Source organism: Odocoileus virginianus, chromosome 1, assembly GCF_023699985.2.
Source record: "Odocoileus virginianus isolate 20LAN1187 ecotype Illinois chromosome 1, Ovbor_1.2, whole genome shotgun sequence".
NCBI classification, from domain to species: domain Eukaryota; kingdom Metazoa; phylum Chordata; class Mammalia; order Artiodactyla; family Cervidae; genus Odocoileus; species Odocoileus virginianus.
Window position 1 is genome coordinate 40,677,849 of NC_069674.1, and position 18,179 is coordinate 40,696,027.

General features: G+C 50.9%; 1 protein-coding gene across 3 annotated transcripts in view; it reads left to right on the forward strand.

The window, feature by feature from the left end:
* Nucleotides 1–18,179, forward strand: part of ADCY1 (adenylate cyclase 1) — a 104,456-nt gene that overhangs the window by 30,338 nt on the left and 55,939 nt on the right. For all 3 annotated transcript variants that reach the window (XM_020915424.2, XM_020915423.2, XM_020915421.2), the window contains exons 4-5: nucleotides 2,936–3,047; nucleotides 13,243–13,370. In XM_020915424.2, coding sequence (XP_020771083.2) covers nucleotides 2,936–3,047; nucleotides 13,243–13,370 — 240 coding nt within the window. The remainder of the gene's footprint in view (nucleotides 1–2,935; nucleotides 3,048–13,242; nucleotides 13,371–18,179) is intronic.

Here is an 18,179-nt window from a genome sequence, read left to right on the forward strand (position 1 = left end):
CTCAAAGAGAACCACACCTGTACACATCATAATCCAACTGTCAAAAGCCAAAGACATGGAGAGAATCTTGAAAGCAGGAAGAGAGAGGCACTTTGGTAAAGTTTCTAGCAGGTTTCTTATCAGAAACCATGGGGGCCACAAGGCAGTGGCATGGCTTATTTAAAAGCTGAACTAGAAAGATAAGAATTCTGTATCCAGCGAAAGTCACAACAGTACCAGCTGCTGTTCTCTGCCTGGAGAACCTTCTCTGGTGTCTTCACGGCTCCCCTTCTCCTCCCTTCAAGACTCAAATGTCACCTGACTTACTCCAAGCTCCACACCCGAATTCCTTCCTTCATGTTCCTCCATAGTTACACTTGTCACCTTTGACATACTGTGAGCATCCACTTCCTCCGACTAGAATGGAAACTTCTGGAGGGCAGTGATGTGTGAATCTTTTTGTTCACTGCTAAGTCCCAAGCATCTAGAACACTGACTAACATGTAGATTCTTCAGTAAGTAATTATTGCATTGTAACACTAACAAATTATTGTAACTAAGCAATTGGTGAGCTCTTATTAGGTGCAAGGTGTTATTCTAAGTACTTTGTTAATCCATTTAACCCTCACAACGTATCATCTGGACTCTGGTCTTATTCCCATTTTATTTTTATTTTTTTTAAATTCCCATTTTAAAGATGAAAAGACTGACATGTGAAAGTGTTGGAAAGGTTACCTGAGGTCCCAGCACATTGTCATAACTAGCAGAGCTGGACAATCCTTCTAGAATCCAAGGTCTAACCACTTTTCCCCCTCCTGCCTTTCCTGGGCTGACACCCAGGAATCTCTCATCTTGGATACTTGTGTTCCACTGCTTACCACTTGTATCCATGTCCCAACCAGTCTGCCTCTCTCAGCTTTTGATAAGTTATTATATGGTTTCTCACCCATCTTAGTTTCCACATACTATTTGTACTTCTGAATTAATCCCCTCTCCCTTTCTTTCTCCTTTCCTCCTTTCTTCCTTTCTTGTTTGTCTGGGAAATCCCTGGATAGGCTCCAAACTCTGCTCGAGCCTGGCTGCATCCTTGAAGTGGGTGTTGTGCCTTCCTGCTGAATTCCAGCCTTACCATATCATTGCTTCACTGTGTTCTGTCCCTTTCTGCTCTGAGCCTTCTTTCCCAGATGTTGAGCTCCTGAGGACAGTGACCTGGCATCTAAGAGACCTGGGTGCTTTAGGGGTGAGGTTTTCCATGGGTTGTGGAGGTGGACAGGCAGGGAAACACTGGGGGTTTTCCAGTCGTGGAGGTGGGCAGTGCTCAGTCAGTGTTCATGGAACTAAATGAATGAGCAGAGGCTGAGAAACCAGAGGCTATAGGAGGGCGTGTGAATGCATGGGTAGTTACAGAGAAGGAAGAAAACACGGTGGATCCTCAGAGATGTAAAGAAGCCTGAGTTTTATACTAAACAGAGGGGAGAAAACTTGTTTGTCTCCGCCCACTCTCAGCTTCTGAGTATCAGTGACACACCTATAGCCTAGACACAGTTTTTACCCATTCATTCATCCTAACACAGATGTGTACCCCCTGTTGCTCTGTGTTTGGTACAGTGGGATGTACAAGTCAGGTCTGCATCCTTAAGCTCCTCACAGTCTCAGTGGGCGATGCTCTTCTGCAGTTAGAGGATTATAACAGCATATGAGACTTGTCCTGGGGTGAACACAACCGCTCTCTGCACTTGGGCAGGGCGTGGTTGACGTGGTGGGGTAAGGACCTCATCAGAGAGAAGCCTTTCTGAGATGCGGGTTCCCACTTTCTACCTGTAATGTGGGTTCCCACTTTCTGGCATGAGGTATTATTGAAAATTCAACCCTGAGTTAAGATCTGGCATCAGGAATTAAGATGTGAATGCAATTGTGTCCAAAGAACAAATTACTGTACACATCACTTTCTTCATTTAAATTGGAGATGCACGTTTATGTCTCGTCAACCTCTCCAGTACCCACGTGAGTGATCTCCCAGCTCTCATAGCTGAGGGTGCTTTTGGCTGAAGGTGACAAAAGTTGGCCATACAGTGTCTTCAAGACTGAGGGGTGTTCCCCTGGGGTGAGTGGTTTGGAGGTGACACCTGGTACTGATCCAGGAACTCCGTGATCAGGCCTCGTGGTTCCCGTGGAGCAGCTTGTTCTGAGCTAGCCCTGGACACCTCTCCATCATCCCTTACACCTGTGGGGGATCAAGGTGCTTGGAAGACTCAGAAGGAACCCCACCCTCTTCCAAACGTACGGCTAGGGGAAGCTCTCTGTTGCTTTACAAGTTCTCTGTCCTGCCTTGGTCCTCTGTGTTGATTCATTACTTAACACTTTTAAAGTCTTTGCAGAATCCAGGTTGCTGGCTGTGTACTATGGGTGGACACGGTGTTGTTTACCCTGACATGGGTGCCCAGCATCAAAGAGAGATGTTGCCCTCACCCTTGTCACCCTTGACTGAAAGGCGGCCCTGCCCACAGCACAGCACCCCTGGATGGCTTTGACAGGGCCTGGGCTCAGTCACTGGAATTAGCTGTGGAGGGAGGGGGTGGGGAGATGGTGTGAGGGCTGCTCATTCCTTAAGAACATGTCATTCTTGCTCATCTGCCACCAGCCATGACCCCGTCACCAGGCCACCCTGGGAAGCGGAGCAGGCCTAATGGACGTTGAGCTGCTCCCTGGGTCTGGGGGACACGGAGTATATAGACAGCATGTGGGGGTCACCTCTGACCCTCCAGTGTCCTGGGAGGAGTCAGCAGGAACTCTGAGTGGCTCCAGTATTTCCTCCCTCTGTGACCGAGGAGTCCCCCAGCTTCTCCCAATCTCAGTCTTGTCCCGGATCCAGCAGGGATACACGGGGGGCTGTGGTTTCAGGTGACGTCTGTCTGAGCTCATGGAAGAGGGCAGCTGGTACCTCTCTGTCTTGCAGCATCCTCTTTGCAGACATCGTGGGCTTCACGGGCTTGGCGTCACAGTGTACTGCCCAGGAGCTGGTGAAACTCCTCAACGAGCTCTTCGGGAAGTTTGATGAGCTGGCCACGGTAAGTGCAGCTACCTGCTTCATCTGATGAGGTTGCTCCTGGGGCCAGGACATGCCTGGTGGATCCTCTGGTGGAGATGTGGTCTTGGCTGTTGTTTCAGCCTCACTGGTTCCTCCCCTGGGACCAGAGTGCTTGCTGCCTTTGCAGATGGCAAGAGGCTGCATGAACCCAGTCAGCACCTCCAGTGGAGGGCCCTGGACAGGAGGAGACACTGGTGGGTTGTGGGGCCCTGCGTGAGTGTGGACTGCCTGCAGGCCACCCTCCACCTTCTCTGTCCCTTGGCAGATGTCGCCTGCACTGCCCTTTTCTGGGACGACTACCTGGACTTGAAACTTGCCTGCTGGGGGTCAGTTGGTGACATCTGAGGATGCCTGCCCCCTTTTTGTGCTGTGGGTTGAGCACTGGGGTTTTGAGATTTCCCTGGGACAGGTCACACCTAAGGTCTGTGGGCTCAGTCATTGTGACTCCTGGGCTCTAGAGCACAGGTTCAGTCGCTGCAGTCATGGGTTTGGTTGCTCTGCGGCATATGGAATCTTCCTGGACCAGAGATTGAACCATCTCCCCTGCATTGACAGATGGCTTCCTATCCACTGTACCATCAGAGAAGTCCAGGATGATGATCTTTATAAAAAATTTTGGTTTTTTTTTCTATTTCATTTTGGACAGTTTATATTGCTGCACCTTTAGGTTCACTAATCTTTGCATCTACAGCGTCTAATCTGCCATCTACCATCCAGTGCAGTTTCCGTCTTTTCTAGAAATTGTTTCTTCTTTAGAAGCAATTTGAATCTTTTGTCCTTGTTGAGGTGACTGACCGTGAGGAAGCTCAAAATTAAAATGGCCTCGTTTGCTTCTTATTTATTGCTTTCTTCCTCTGTTCTTTCATGCATTGGTGTTTTGTGTCTTCAGTATGTTTTCACTGTTTTCTGCTTGTGTCCTGTTCAGAGGAGCACCTGGACATGTTTTCCTTGTGTATGTGCTTGTTTTACATCCGAGTGCCCTGTGTGGAAGGCGTGGCGACCCCGGGGATGCAAACACATCCTCCTTTATGAAGGTCCCTGGTGGGTGGTTAGACAGTCTCACAGTGTGTTTGTCTTCATCTCTGTAGGAGCTGACGGTTTGTTTACCCTGATCCATGGCTGACGACCGCAGATGTGCACTGTTTTTGACCTTTCCTCCATTTATTGGATCTATTTTAGATTTGTGTTTGCTCTGATGTCTGTGTGTCTCTCGGAAACTGGCCACACCCTTTGAATTTACGGAGAAACACCTGTCCTGGGTTTAGCCTTGCTTCACCACCACCTGTTGGGGGTGGACCCATCTCTGGATGTCAGTTTTTCCCATGGGAAAGTGATCTGCCCGGACAAAGCAGATGCCCCTCTGGCAGCTTCCAGGAGGCATGTGGTAGTGGGGAGGGTTCCTGGTGTGCCAGCCATGGGGATGAGCCTGGGTTCATATTGGCCTCTTGTCGGCTGGCAGACTGGTCCTCAGGGGTGACGGGCAGGTGAGAACCTGGTCTTCAGCTCTGGTCATGACACCAGGAATCCTTCAGGGACTGTTTGCAGCAAGAGCTTGTTCTCGGCCCCGGCGTGGCTATTGCCAGGCACAAGAAGGGGATGCACTGGATTCAGGCTGGTGCCCAGGGCCAGGCAGCTGACCTGCACACATCATGGGTGGTTAGAGAGCTTGGACAAATTCAGAGGCTTCCCCTCTTTAGGTCCAAGCCTTCCTGGGGTCTGCCAGGGGCTCTCCCTGGGGATGCCAGCCCTTGGGCTTGGCCAGTCCTTATTGTCCCTGAACTCAGATGCTTTGGGAGCCTTTCCAGGCCACGAGGACCCAACACCGAGGAGTACTTGGACAGGAATGTGAGGGGTCCAGTGCCTGATGGATGACTGTGATGGCCTGTGTTAGTGAGGGCATTATTTCCCAGTTACTTGTGTTACTCTGGATGATTCTGAAAGGGACCCATGGAAGCCTGTCAGAGGGTGGAGCTCCCCACCCAGTTCTCAGCTGCTTGGCTCTATGTTCATGTCCATCCTTCCTATCCTCATCTTTCTTCCTCCTCCTCAGGAAACTGTCCTTGGGTCATTTCAGAGGGTCATACCTTCCTGTTCTGACAGCTGGTCCCATGGCCTGACATGTGCCAGAGTCCAGTTGTGACTCTGCTCGGCAGTGTTCCTTCAGCAAAGCTGCCTGTGCACCTGCTGTTGGTGGGGGTGAGAGGCAGACTGGAGCCCCAGACGGAGTCAGAGAACCTTGGCCAGGGAAATTACAATCCAGGCAGGGAGACCTTGAGCCAACTTTGTGAAACCAGGATTTTGCTGAAATAGATGTGGTCAGGATATAAAGAGATATCATGAGCAGAGCCTGGAAGGGGTGGCCACGGGACCATCACCTGAGCTCAGCTTGGAAAACTGACCTAAAAGTACGATTTTAAGTGATCAAAGTAGAATGTAAAGTTGCATATAGAATAGAATCCCAGTTTTCACACTGCGTGTGAAGAGGATGCGGTGCCTCTGTGTGTCATCGAGAAGGCACGTGTCCTTAGTTGGGTTCAGAAAACAGCTGCCGGGTCTCTACTATGTGCCCGAATTGTCCTGGGTGATGGGGATGCAGCAGGAACAAGTCAGATGTAAACCCTGCCCTTGAAGGTGTTAGGAAATTCACTCATGCACAAAGTTAGAGACAGTAACATAACAACCGCCCCCAGGCACTCACAATCCTCTTCAACAGAAACTAACGTCTGGCCAGTCTTGTGGGCTTGCACCCTCCCCCCAGATCCCACCCGTCAGCGTGCCACATCCTGGCAGCCTTGGAGAATGGCTCCTCTGTTCAGCACGTTGTGACCGGTGCCAGTTTGACACCCCTATGACCGCTGCCCACACTGCCCACAGTTACAGGTAACTGAGTCCTGATCTGGGCTTGGTCACCCTGCTTGTCTCAAATGTATCTCTTCTTCAGAGCTCATTTATTTCAGTCAGGATTCACATGAGATGGATGTATGTCTGGGTTGTGCCTGTGGATTTTAATTTATGGAGGTGTCGACTTAAAAAATATTCACAACCTGGAAGCTGAGAGTTAGGTTTAATTTGGTGGGAATTTTTAGGACTTTAAGCCTAGGAGACAGTATCTCAAGTGACCCCGAGAGAACTGCTTCAAGGAGGCAAGGAGAGAGCCAGGTTATATAGAAGTTTTGCAACAAAGGGCAGGTAGTCTAATCATCAAAAGATTATTTTTAATTAAAGAAAAACAGATAACCCAAGTTAAGGAATTTAGTGCTTTTCTCTGTAGGGGAAGACGCAAGTCTGGGCTCAGTGAAATCATTCTTTTGATAAGCCCTCAGCTATCTGGGGCCGTATCCTGTGGTTTTCATATCCTGAGTTTCCTCCAGGCTCAGAGGTAGTGAGTGGCTTCGGTCTGATGGCAGGTATTCTTTTCTTCCTGAGTTCCCTCAGGGCTCACCGGCTCACACACGGAGGGCTGCAATCTCTGATGGCTGTGACATCCTTGTTTACTGATATGGCAGGAAATACTCCATTTTTCAGAGGTGACAGTGATGGCATGGAGGCTCAGGCCAGGGAAGGATGCTCTATTAATCACAGAGGAGGGATCACTGGGTGCCCAAGAGGCAGAGAGGCTGGGAGAGGGGGACAGGGCTTTATAGGTGTTTCCATGGCGACGAGCAGACATAGGGCTGGACAGTGTGGATGGTGAGGGCTCTGGGCTGTCGGTGTCTCCTGCTCCCTGGTCCCCACCCTGATGATTAGGAGTGGCAGGAGTATGAGAGTCTGATCTGCAGTGGGATAGGAACAAGCTGTCTACTGTCTCCAAGAATTAGCCAGCCCCGGGCAGGGGTGGAGAAGAAAATGGCAACCCACTCCAGTGTTCTTGCCTGGAGAATCCCAGGGACAGGGGAGCCTGGTGGGCTGCCGTCTATGGGGTCGCACAGAGTCGGACTCGACTGGAGTGACTTAGCGGCGGTAAGCTGGGGGCATCCTTTCCTATCAGCAAGGCCCCTGAGATGTCAGACCTTGAAAGCGTACAAAAACCAGAAAACCAGATGGATACACACATTGTACTCAGTGGATGTGCCAAGTGTGTCTTGGTTTTGGTCTTTCTTGTTGATGCGCCTGCCCTTGGTGGCAGCTCAGCTCCAGGGGTGGGTGTGCTCTGTACTTCTCCCGGCCTGTCCAGGCACCTGAACGAGCTGACCTTCTGCACCTGCCTTAGGTCCTGAGCTCTCATCTGTGTTAACGTCCCTTCCCTGATCACTTTGCTTCCCCCCTGTGCTGGCTCCTCTGCTGGCCTCTTCTCACTGGGGCGTGTGAATCTGAGGTTCCTGTGTTGTTATGGGCTTCCCAAGACGATGTGCCCGAGGGTCACAGCAGTTGCCTGAAAGCTTGGCTGATCTGTATTCACTTGGGTTTACACACTCAGCGTCAGTTTTCTGATCCTGTTGTTTCTTCTGCATTTATTAGCTTGTGATTCTTTAAAAATGAAGAACATTTACTCATGAGCTGTTTGGTTATCCTCAGTGAATGCTTGATTCTTTTCATTTCTTTATCAAGGTTCAGGACTAGATCCTCCAAGGGGGTGAGCCTGAGGCTACCTCCTGCTTCCTAGCAACTTGGCCCACACCCTCCCAGCATGTTCCTGCCTCACACACAGATGCGGCACTTTTCAGAAGCTCTAGTTTCTCTCAGCAGGAAATGGGTTTTCCAGCCTGTAATCCGGGTTGTCTCTGGCCCTGTGACTTTCCAGAAGGCAGAGGTGGAAAATATTTTTTAGAAAAAGGGAAACAAATTCTGAGTTCATATGGATATTTCCAGTTCACTCAGTCCTTTGATTTTTACATTTGTGTCTCTTTTCCTTTGATGTTGGAAACCCTAATGACAGTATTATAATTTTTTGTTTCATTCTTTTATGCACAGTTGATTCAAAAGAGCATCAACAATATTATTACCCACAATAAGACGTTGAATACAACCTAAGATTTCTTTAGTGGTTTCTGTGGTTATCTTGTCCTTGGATTATATCCCACTAGTGTGTGTGTGCGTGCATACTCAGGCACTTCAATTGTGTTTAACTCTTTGCAACCGTATGGACTGTAGCCTGCCAGGATCCTCTGTCCATGGGATTCTCCAGACAAGAATGCTGGAGTGGGTTGCCATGCCCTCCTCCTGACCCAGGGGTTGAACTTGTGTCTCCTGCTGTCTCCTGCATTATAGACAGATACTCTGAACTACCAGAGAAGCCTTATATCCTGGTGGCTCAGAGGATAAAGAATCCACCTGCCATGCGGGAAACCTGAATTCCATCCCTGGGTTGGGAAGATCCCTTGGAGGAGGGCATGACAACCCACTCCAGTATTCTTGCCTGGAGAATCTTATGGGCAGAGCCTAGTGGGTACAGTCCATTGGGTCGCAAAGAGTCGGGCACAACTGAGTGACTAAGCATAGCAATAGCACTGATATATAGTCAAATATGTGTTTTCTCCTCACCTGGAATAGTTCTCTGCTGTGTGCTCACTGCCAGCGAGGTTGTAGTTAGGTTTATTTTATTTTGGTTTTGATTTTTAGGCATTGCTGTTTTAAATTAATTTTTCAAGTACATAAAATACTGGCGTAGCTTCATCCCACAATGGAGACTCCGAGACAAGATACTCGGATACTGCCAAGTATCTGCAGGGTCAAGATACTGCCCTGCCCCACCATCTCTCCCACCCCATGCATTTAGGCATCTGTTCTGTGTCTGGGGTTGCCCCTCCATTGTTCCTTTTGAAGACCAGGAGCAGATATATACATGTGACTGTTTATTACTGAAGAGTGTGCCTCGGTGGGGGCTTCCCATGTGGCTCACGTGGTAAAAGACACACCTGCCATTGTAGGAGATGCAGGCAGGAGACACCAGTTTCACTCCCTGGGTCAGGAAGAGCCCTTGGAAAAGGAAATGACAAACTGTCATTTCCGAGTACTCTTACCTGGGAAATCCCATGGACAAAGGTGTCTGGGAGGCTACAGTCCATGGGAACACAAAGAGTTGGGCACAACTTATCGACTGACTGACTGAGCCAGCCTCCCTGGGACCCGTTGTTTTCCCACTGATGGCCAGCCACCGTACAAAGTTAATATGACTTAGCCTGTTGGGTTTTGGATGCAATCACCTGGGGATCAGGTGCAGTCACTGGGTTATTTCCAGCTCTCCGTCTGCACCTCCATTTCCCCTGGGGGGTGCCACCAGGTCCTGGGAGCTTCCTTGCCTTCCCAGAATCCAGGTGCAGTGTGGAGTCCACCTGATGGCCTCTGGCCTCTCTGAACTCCCATTTCAGAGTCAGCCTCAGTCCCAGAGAGGTTTGGGCATCTTTGGGTTCTGAAATTGCAGTGGGTCTTCCTGATCCCACTGAATTTTCTGCTTCTTCCCAGGTCTGGGGCCAGTGGGGCAGGCTCACAGAGCCTTTGAGTGTGAGGATCTCTGCCATCTTCTCCGGCAGGGCCAGCCAGGTCCAGAGTTGACCTGCGAGCCTGCAGAACACATCTGGAAGCCAAAGCGTGAGAGCCTCCTCCCTGGATCCTCCTGCAGCTCCTCTGCTGCTCTGAGGGGGCTCTGTCTGTCATGTCCCCATCACTCCTGTCCCTTCCGAGCCAGCTCCTCCGGCCCTCCCCCTCCATTTTCTTTCTTGCTTTGGCTGGGAAACAGCTGTTCAGCTGTCACACGCGCTCCTGCTGGGGAACTCCAGGCGCTGGCTTTCATTAGTTACAGCGAAGGTGGTGTAATCTAAAACACCCAAAGCAATGGAAGAAACCTTTTTTGGTGTCTTAAGCTTGTTAACCAAAGCCGGTGCAGTTGAGATTAAAAAAACAAGGCGACAGGTTAGCATTTCACTTCCCTAGTCTGTTCTGGGCTGTGTCGGCTGCCCTGCGGTGGAGCCGGCCCAGGAGGGACCAGTTTAGGATGGTCGCCAAGAACACGCGTGTCACTGACTGGCTGTAATTATCCTCCCAGTCTTGACTGTGTCGACCAGTCCAGCAGAGGATGGCTGTTCTCTAGGAAGCTCTCCCCAGAACCCGGTGGACCTGTGAGCCTGTGGCCTGGATGTCACCTGCTAGATGCTCTTGTCTTCCCTTGGAGAGCGGCCATGCTGGGCAGGGAGGCTCACTCCTGAGGCTTGCTGGGGTACCACTTACCTTCATCTTCACTTACACTTTGTTCTCCCAACCCCTCCTGTCCTGAGGGTCCGGCCATCAGAGAGCCTCCCCAGCCCCACAGATGCTCCCCTTTTTCTGGCGGCCACTCTGAGTGTCAGTGTCACGGGGGACAGTCAGGCTCACACTGGCTGTTTGGGGCAGGCCCATCCACGGCCTCTGATTTTCCTTCGAATCTGACGGTACAGCTGCCACTTATGACCAGCCTATCAAATTTACGGTCCGTTCACTTACACACACACACACACACACACACACACACACACACACACCTGCTCACACCTTCCAGTCTAGGGGCAGTCCTGTTAGGGACACACAGAGACAAACAGGAGGCTGGGACCATGGGGCCTGGAGATGGCCAGGAATGCAAGCTGGGGGATGCAGGGACGTCCACGGTCACCCACACTCATGCCTCAGGGGGATGCTGATGGGTAGGGACACCTGTCATCCCTGAGGTCCCCAGAATCAGGGCTTGGTGACCTTGAGGAATCTTCTGCAGGAGCAGTGCCCAAGTGGAGTAGGTCCTGTCACTTCTGTGGGCTCCTAAGGGGGAGGGGTCTAGCTCCCCAGATGGACAGCTGGGAGGAACGCTGGACGAGTTGGGGGTTCACGAGCTTTCCACTGAGGGTCTCTGTGCCCAGGGAATGGTGGAACCTGGCAGTGGACCCTCGTCTCATCCTGGGTCCTTGGGTCCAGTGAAGGTAGCCTGAGTGTGAAGATGGGGAAGGGGTGGAGGAGGGAGCTGTCCCGCAATGACCTACACCGTGTGTCCTGGCAGTGAAGGGACAGGTGGGGGCGGACATGCTAGCAATTCCGGAAGAGAGCCCAGTGTTGCCTCCTGGCCTGGAGAAGGCTGCCTGCCAGAAGCCTGGCCCTTGGCTCCATGATGTGGACATCTGCACCTGGCTGGCCCTGGGCTCCCAGACTGTCAGCCGCAGCATGGTCTGCCGTGGGACACGGGGAAACCCCCTCTGCAGGCCAGGAGGCGGATGTCTGATGGTTGAGTGACTGCCCTGGTCACTTGAAGGCTAGTGGCCAGATCCTGGGCCTCCCTGAGGCCAGCTCCCTGACCACAGCAGGTGCCTTCAGAGCTCGGGTTGAGGCAGACCCAGTCACTGGGCTTTCCCAGAGCCCTCCCAACAGGGGGAATGTCCACTCTCCTCCTCCTTGACGGAGTGTCCCTGTGGTGAGGGAGGCCCAGGGCTGGGAGGAGCCAGGCACTGAGTCATGTGCACAGAGGACGCCCCTCCGCTGATGCCTGGACCACCACTCTGGAGAGCATTGGGATGCTGGCCCTGGCCTGTCCCCCACCCCTCTGCCTGGTGGAGCGTGTCCTGCATCAGTGCATGGGTGGTGAAGGCTGCGAATTCTCATCCCAGGGCGCTGAGAATTCATAGCATTCGAGAAAACCTGCAGGAGGTGGCTCGTTTGTAAGAAAATGAAGAGCAGAACTAAATAAAACTTATAGAATGTGTCCTCAGAGTGGGGTCAGTGTAGCTCTGGGTGTCCAGACTGCCTGGGGGCTGTGAGATCCGTCTAATCCAAGGACAGGTTGTGTGAGGCCTGTTTCCTTCACAGACATCCTCCAGGAGAGACCATGGAGTGAATGGTGGAACATAGAATCAGCTGGAACAGATAGACTAGAACCAGAAAGTGGAACACAGAAAACAGCTGTCTTCTGTGAAGACAGATACCGAGACTGGCAGAAGGGAGAACAAAGCCTTGGTTCTCACAGTGATTGTTTTGGAAAGTGTCATAATTTTTCATAAAATTTGTTACATACTCTTGTTAATATGTAATGGATTGGCTACTGTTACTTTATTTTTAATGGTTTTTGTTTCCTTTATTAAAGTTCTTCAAGGTTAGTGGAAAAACACATAAATAAAGCCCATAAATAATCCAAAACTCTAACTTGAATGGACAGTTTTACCCTCCCCACGGATGATGCTGTCTTTAGAATCCTTTGTATCATCTGAAGCAGCCCTAATCTTGAGTTTCACTTCCTCTTTTCTTTTAGCTCTCTCTGCTTTGGGGTCCTGGTGAACAGCAACATGTTCCATGGAGGGAGGAGGAGGGGAAGAGGGTCATGTATTACTTTAGATGCATTAATACATTTTAAAAAAAGCTTCTCAGTCATAGCTTCTTATGTGGTAATATCCATAATCCTAACCTACTTACATGAAAACTTTTTGAGGTCCTCAGTTATTTAGGGGGTATAAAGGGGCGTTGAAAACAAAATGTTCCAGAAATGCTGTTTTAAGGCTCTCCTTGCATAAAGCTGACAGTCACCATCGTCATCATAGCCGGCCCCGATGGGTGAGTGCAGGGTGGATGGTAGCAAGCGTCTCCTGTGTCTCTCTGTCCTCAACTTGAGGACGAGGTGGAGCCAGCATTCTTCCTGTTGTGTAAATGTCAGAGGAGATCTTGTGTGGTATAGGATGCCTTTCTGAGGTGTTCCCTGTGGGTGGTGAGGTCGGGGCTCAGACCCTGGCTGGTGATCCTTTGGGGAGAGCTGCTCACATGGCCTGTGGACCTCGACTCTGAGTTAAGCTACGGGTAGCTCAGAGGCGTGTGGCCTGGCCCTTCCTGGGGTGGGGAGGGGACTAGCATGTTCCAGAAGAGCCATCACATGATGATTTGAGTTGGTGGTCAGACTGTCAAAGCCCCTCTTGGGAGAGAGGACCCCTCCTTGGGGAGAGGAGCTGGCTCCGGGCATGGGGTGGCCTCCTGACCTTGAAGGGTCTGTGGGTTTGGCCCTGGTGAACTGAAGGGCGAGAATGGTGGAGGGGTGTGGGGCAGTGTGGGGTGCCCCAAAGCGACCCTAGTCCCAGCCATGGGGAACACCTGCATTCTGGAGGTGCCCTGACTGTAGGGGGAACAGTCTGGACCCTGGTCTAGGTTGTGCCTCCAGCTCAGCCTCTGGTGGCAGAAGAGCAGGTTCTCCGGTGGCCCCGGGTACATTGCTAACTTGCCCTTTGCCCTCTCGTCTGAAGGAGAACCACTGCCGCCGCATCAAGATCCTGGGAGACTGCTACTACTGCGTGTCCGGCCTCACGCAGCCCAAGACCGACCACGCCCACTGCTGCGTGGAGATGGGCCTGGACATGATCGACACCATCACGTGAGTGCCCTGTGGGGAGCCCGCCCCGCCGTGCAACCCGCCTTGTCCTGGCCAGTGTCCGAGGTGGGTCACCTGTGCCGAGGCTGCAGAGAACCGGTGCCTCCCGGCGAGGTGCAGGGTGAAGGCGCCCTGCCTGCACTGCGGGGCTCCGCCTCTAGGGGTCCCTACTGTGCATTTTGTTGGGGCTGCGCTTTTTTGTTCGTGGTGATCCCAGGTATTGTCAGCTGTGTGTTGTTGCTGTTGTTGTCGCTCAGTCATGTCCAACTCGTTGTGACCCCATGGACAGCAGCACACCGGGTTTCCCTGTCCTTCACTATCTCCCTGAGTTTGCTCAAACTCACGTCCTTTGAGTCGATGATGCTGTCCAACCATCTCATCCTCTGTCATCCCCTTCTCCTGCCTGCAATCTTTTCCAGCATCCGGGTCTTTTCCAATGAATTGGCTCTTCCCATCAGGTGGTCAAAATATTGGAGCTTCAACTTCAGCATCAGTCCATCCAATGAATATTCAGGGTTGATTTCCTTTAGGATGGACTGGTTTGATCTCCTTGCAGTCCAAGGGACTCTCAAGAGTCTTCTCCAAAACCACAGTTCAAAAGCATCAATTCTTTGGCATTCAGCCTTCTTTATGGTTCAACTCTCACATCTGTATATGACTACTGGAAAAGCTATAACTTTGACTATATGGCCCTTTGTTGGCAAAATGATGTCTCTGCTTTTTAATATGCTGTCTTGGTTTGTCATAACTTTTCTTCCAAGGAACTGTGCATTAGTCCAGTCAAAAGAAAGAACCTTTCTAGCTTAGCTAGATGAGATGCTCAGGGAGTTGATTGTGGGAAAGTGTTAGTCCCTCAGTCGTGTCCGACTCTTTGTGACCCTATGGACTGTAGCCCGCCAGGCTTCTCTGACCACAGAATTCTCTAGGCAAGAATGCTGGATTGGGTACCCATTCCCTTCTCCAGGGCATCTTCCCCACCCAGGGATTGAACCCAAGTCTCCTGCATTGCAGGTGAATTCTTTACCGTCTGAGCCACCAGGGGAGCTCTGGTTGTGGGAAAGCTTTGGCTCAAATCTGGCTGAATTCCAGTTGAAAAGGAATCACGTGTGCTCGCCCATGAGGGCAGATATCCAGGCGGCAGGTGTTCTCTGTCGGGAGAGGGTTAGATGGAGCTGGTATTTCTGGAGCACCGGGAGGTCTGCCCACCGATTTCTTAGCCACCCTGTCTCCTCACAGTCCTCGTCCCCAGGTCCTGGGATGAGGCAGTAGGGGCCTTCTGTTTGGTTAAGGAAAGTGTGGAGCCGGGAGGGTGAGATGGTGGCTGGTGCATAGATCCACATTTCAGCTTCTCAGCAGCGTGGAGAGATGGCTTCGTCTCAGTGAGTGGGGTTACCAGGGCCTGGTGTGGTCTCACACTTGGGAGAAGAGACTTAGTAGCACAAGAGTGGAATGAGACAGGGGTGGACAGCAGGCTTGCTGTACCGTCCCCATGAGGCAGATTGCAGGGTCCACACACCTGCACATTGCGTGTAAAGACAGGGCACTCAGCGCTCTCAGACCACATGCTTGGTCTGGTAGCCGACTTCTCAGGAGACAGGACCTGCACGTCAGCATTGCCTGGGCAAATTGAGCCCCGGAGGGCTGCTCTGCCCAGAGAGCCCATGGAAGCTGATCTGGGCTGTGGTCTAGAGTGGATAATCACCCCCAGGTGATTTCAGTATGTACCCTCTGCTCTGGAAAAAGAGGCTGAACTGGGGGACAGGCTGGTTGTTGACCACTGTGTTCTTTGGGGAGGCCGCAGGTGCTCCTGGGTGGTGGGCATGGCGCTGTGAGTGACCAGGAAGCAGCAGAGTGCTGAGACGTCCCTGGCCAAGGCCACAGAAAGGTCTGCTGCAGGCCTGGGGGCCTCTGAGTGGACAGAGGAAGTCCAAAAGCAGGAGGGATGGTTTTCACGGTTATGACTCCTAAAGCGTCTCCTACAGATCCTGTGCGTGGTGACACGGATGCTCAGGATCGGGAATGTGCTTGTCCTACTGTGGTGTGTTGGACCACCGCCGTCACCTCCCTTTTCAGGCTGATGCTCTGCTGGTGGTGCATCCACCAGGACCATTCTCGAAACAGGGCAATCCATTCTGACCCTTGTGAGCACAGGACCAACTTGTGTGGGTCAAGCATTTGATATCACAGGATAGAGAGGAGTGTAGTAATTTACTGAAATTCATAAAAACCGAGGAAGAAATCTCTGCTAGGGCAGGTGAGCAGCCTGACCAGCTCTGACTTGTGTGAGAACGGAGGGGTCGAGGGTCTCCTTGGCCGGCAAGTGGGGAACGATATTGTTTTCCACTTGGTAGAAAGTTCACTTCTATGGGGAGAACAGAGGAAAAGATTTTTCATGTTCCGTGTAAAAGACAAAGCAAAAAGTACTGCCTTGAATGTGGAGTCCCAGGGCTCCCAGGGACAGAGGAGCCTGATGGGCTGCAGTCCATGGGTTCACAAAGAGTTGGACATGACTGAGCAGCTGAGAACAGAGGACTCTTACCCTCCCAGGAGAGCGGCAGTGCCCAAGGCTGGTGCCCCGAGGCCCCCTGGACTCCTGCTCTGGGGCATCTGGACCCTGTCTGCCCTCAATACCCAAATCAGATCCTTCTCTCAGACTTGTGGACCTAATTAAGGTGTGCAATACACTCTTAAAAGAAACACCACAGATTAATTTTGTTGGTGTGATTTTTAATAATAATTTAAAGTTATATGTATTCCTGGTTTTGGTCAGATGGCACGTGCCCGTGGGAGGAATGGAGATAGAGTGAGAATTGCCTTATATGCCCAGTGAGTGTGATGACTGGCTTGGGCTTGCCTCTGCAGCGCTGTGACCCCGGCCATCAGATTCCCCATCTGTAAAATGGGAGTGTCGGCTTCATGACATCCAGGGCTCTGAGTGAGGATGGGCTGGCAGAAACCCAGGGCAGTGGAACCCACTCTTGGCCTCTACATCTGGGCCCTGCGGCCTGATGTTCAGGGGATAGACCTTGAGGATTCCAGGGAGATTTCCCCAGGACTCCTTTTTTTATTTCTCTCTCTAGGACTCCTGGTGGTGTCATGCTGCTTGGACCTATGTCCTTGACCCTAATTCCTGTGGCCCCTCCCCAGGGTGCCCAGGCCTGAGCCTGTCCCCCCACCTCCCACCAGAGGGTGTGCTGCCCGTGTGAGATCTGTGCCTCCACTCTTTCCTGCACCCCAGCGTACAGCGTTCCTTCATTAGGCCTTGAACATTATTAGGTCAGTCCTGAGGAACTGCTTCTCTGCCGCCAGGTCTGGTACATGAGCACTTCCTAGGGTTCAAGCCATCAGTCCCCAGATTCAGGTGTTCTTGAGCGGGTTGGGGCTTCCTGCCCAAGGAAGCAGATGGGCCCCCTGTCCCATCCCTAAGGTGGTGCTTCAGTTTCCTCACATCCCTGATTTTCTCTGCTGTGAAATGAGCTGTTGTGAGAATTAAATGGGATCCCAGGTTAAATGGGCTGGCAGGGAAGATGCTGGATCCCCAGGCACTGCAGATGTCAATTCATCAAGTCTCCCCTTCCCAAAAAGGAGTGGCTCAAGTGTGAGCCAGCTGGATGGCTGCTGTCCCTGGGGCTCCAGAGCATCTTGATTCTGTGCACTTACAGGAAGCGGGTTTTTCCACTCCACCGGGACCTCCTCGACCATCACAGGAGTTAGCCATTCGCAAGTCAGACCTCCAAACACACAAGTACCATTTTGAGAAATTCTTAATCCAAACATGGCTTTGCTTGCAGTCTGGGTATTTTTAGTTCATTGTAATAAGTAGAAGTAAATGGCATGTGCTTTTCTTTCCCTGACCCATCTTTGAACTGGTAAGGGCCAGCTTGCCTGTGCTCAGGTCATGGGTAGACCCAATGTACCCAGCTGGAGTGGAGGTCTAATGAGAAGAGATGCTCAAGTGGCAAAAGTCATTTCTGATGGTTCTGGAGGCCCCATTCTCCCCCTCCTCAATTTTCTCAGTTCTTGGTAAATGTTCCTCAATGAGACATTTTTTTTTTTTAATGGTTTTTCTTTTTTAAAAAAATTTTTATTAAAAAACTACAGTATAGTTGTTTATAATATTGTGTTAGTTTCAGATGTACAGTGAAGTGATTCAGTTATACATATGTGTATATTCTTTTCCAGGTTCTTTTCCCTCATAAGTTATTACAAGGTATGGAGTATGGTTCCCTGTATTACACAGTAGGTCCTTGTTGGTGATCTAGAGTGAGACAGTTCTTGAGGAAAGATTTATCTTAAGTGATTGTCCAGTTAACGGCACATCTGTTACTGCAATTGAGAACCTGCTGGAAGCAATGACAGATGGAGTGAATTGGTAGAGTGTCCTGGGCTGCCTGGTTGGTTGGAAGCTGGAGAATCAGTCCTTACATACCAGGGACTCCTGCTTGAGGGAGGTGGACGTGGGTCCCAGAAGTCCCCCCTGCCTTTCTTCGATTGCTGCAACAATAGAAATGCCTAAAATGCACAAAAACACCTTTTGCAGGTTTACTTACTTACATTTCCCAAATTGATTTCTTTTTGTGAATTAAAAAATTAAAAAAAAAATCTTAGTTTTCTTATTTCAGTACCTTTAACTGGAGATTGGCAAGTGAATGAAAAAAAGTTAAAACTGAAAAAAAATACACATTCAAAATATATTCAGCTAATTAGGTACTAAAGATATGTGGACAGCCAGACTTCCAAAAAACCTTTATTAAAAGTTGGTGACATCCATACTTCTGAGATTCTCAAAGCTGAACACCAAGCTGCCCTGGA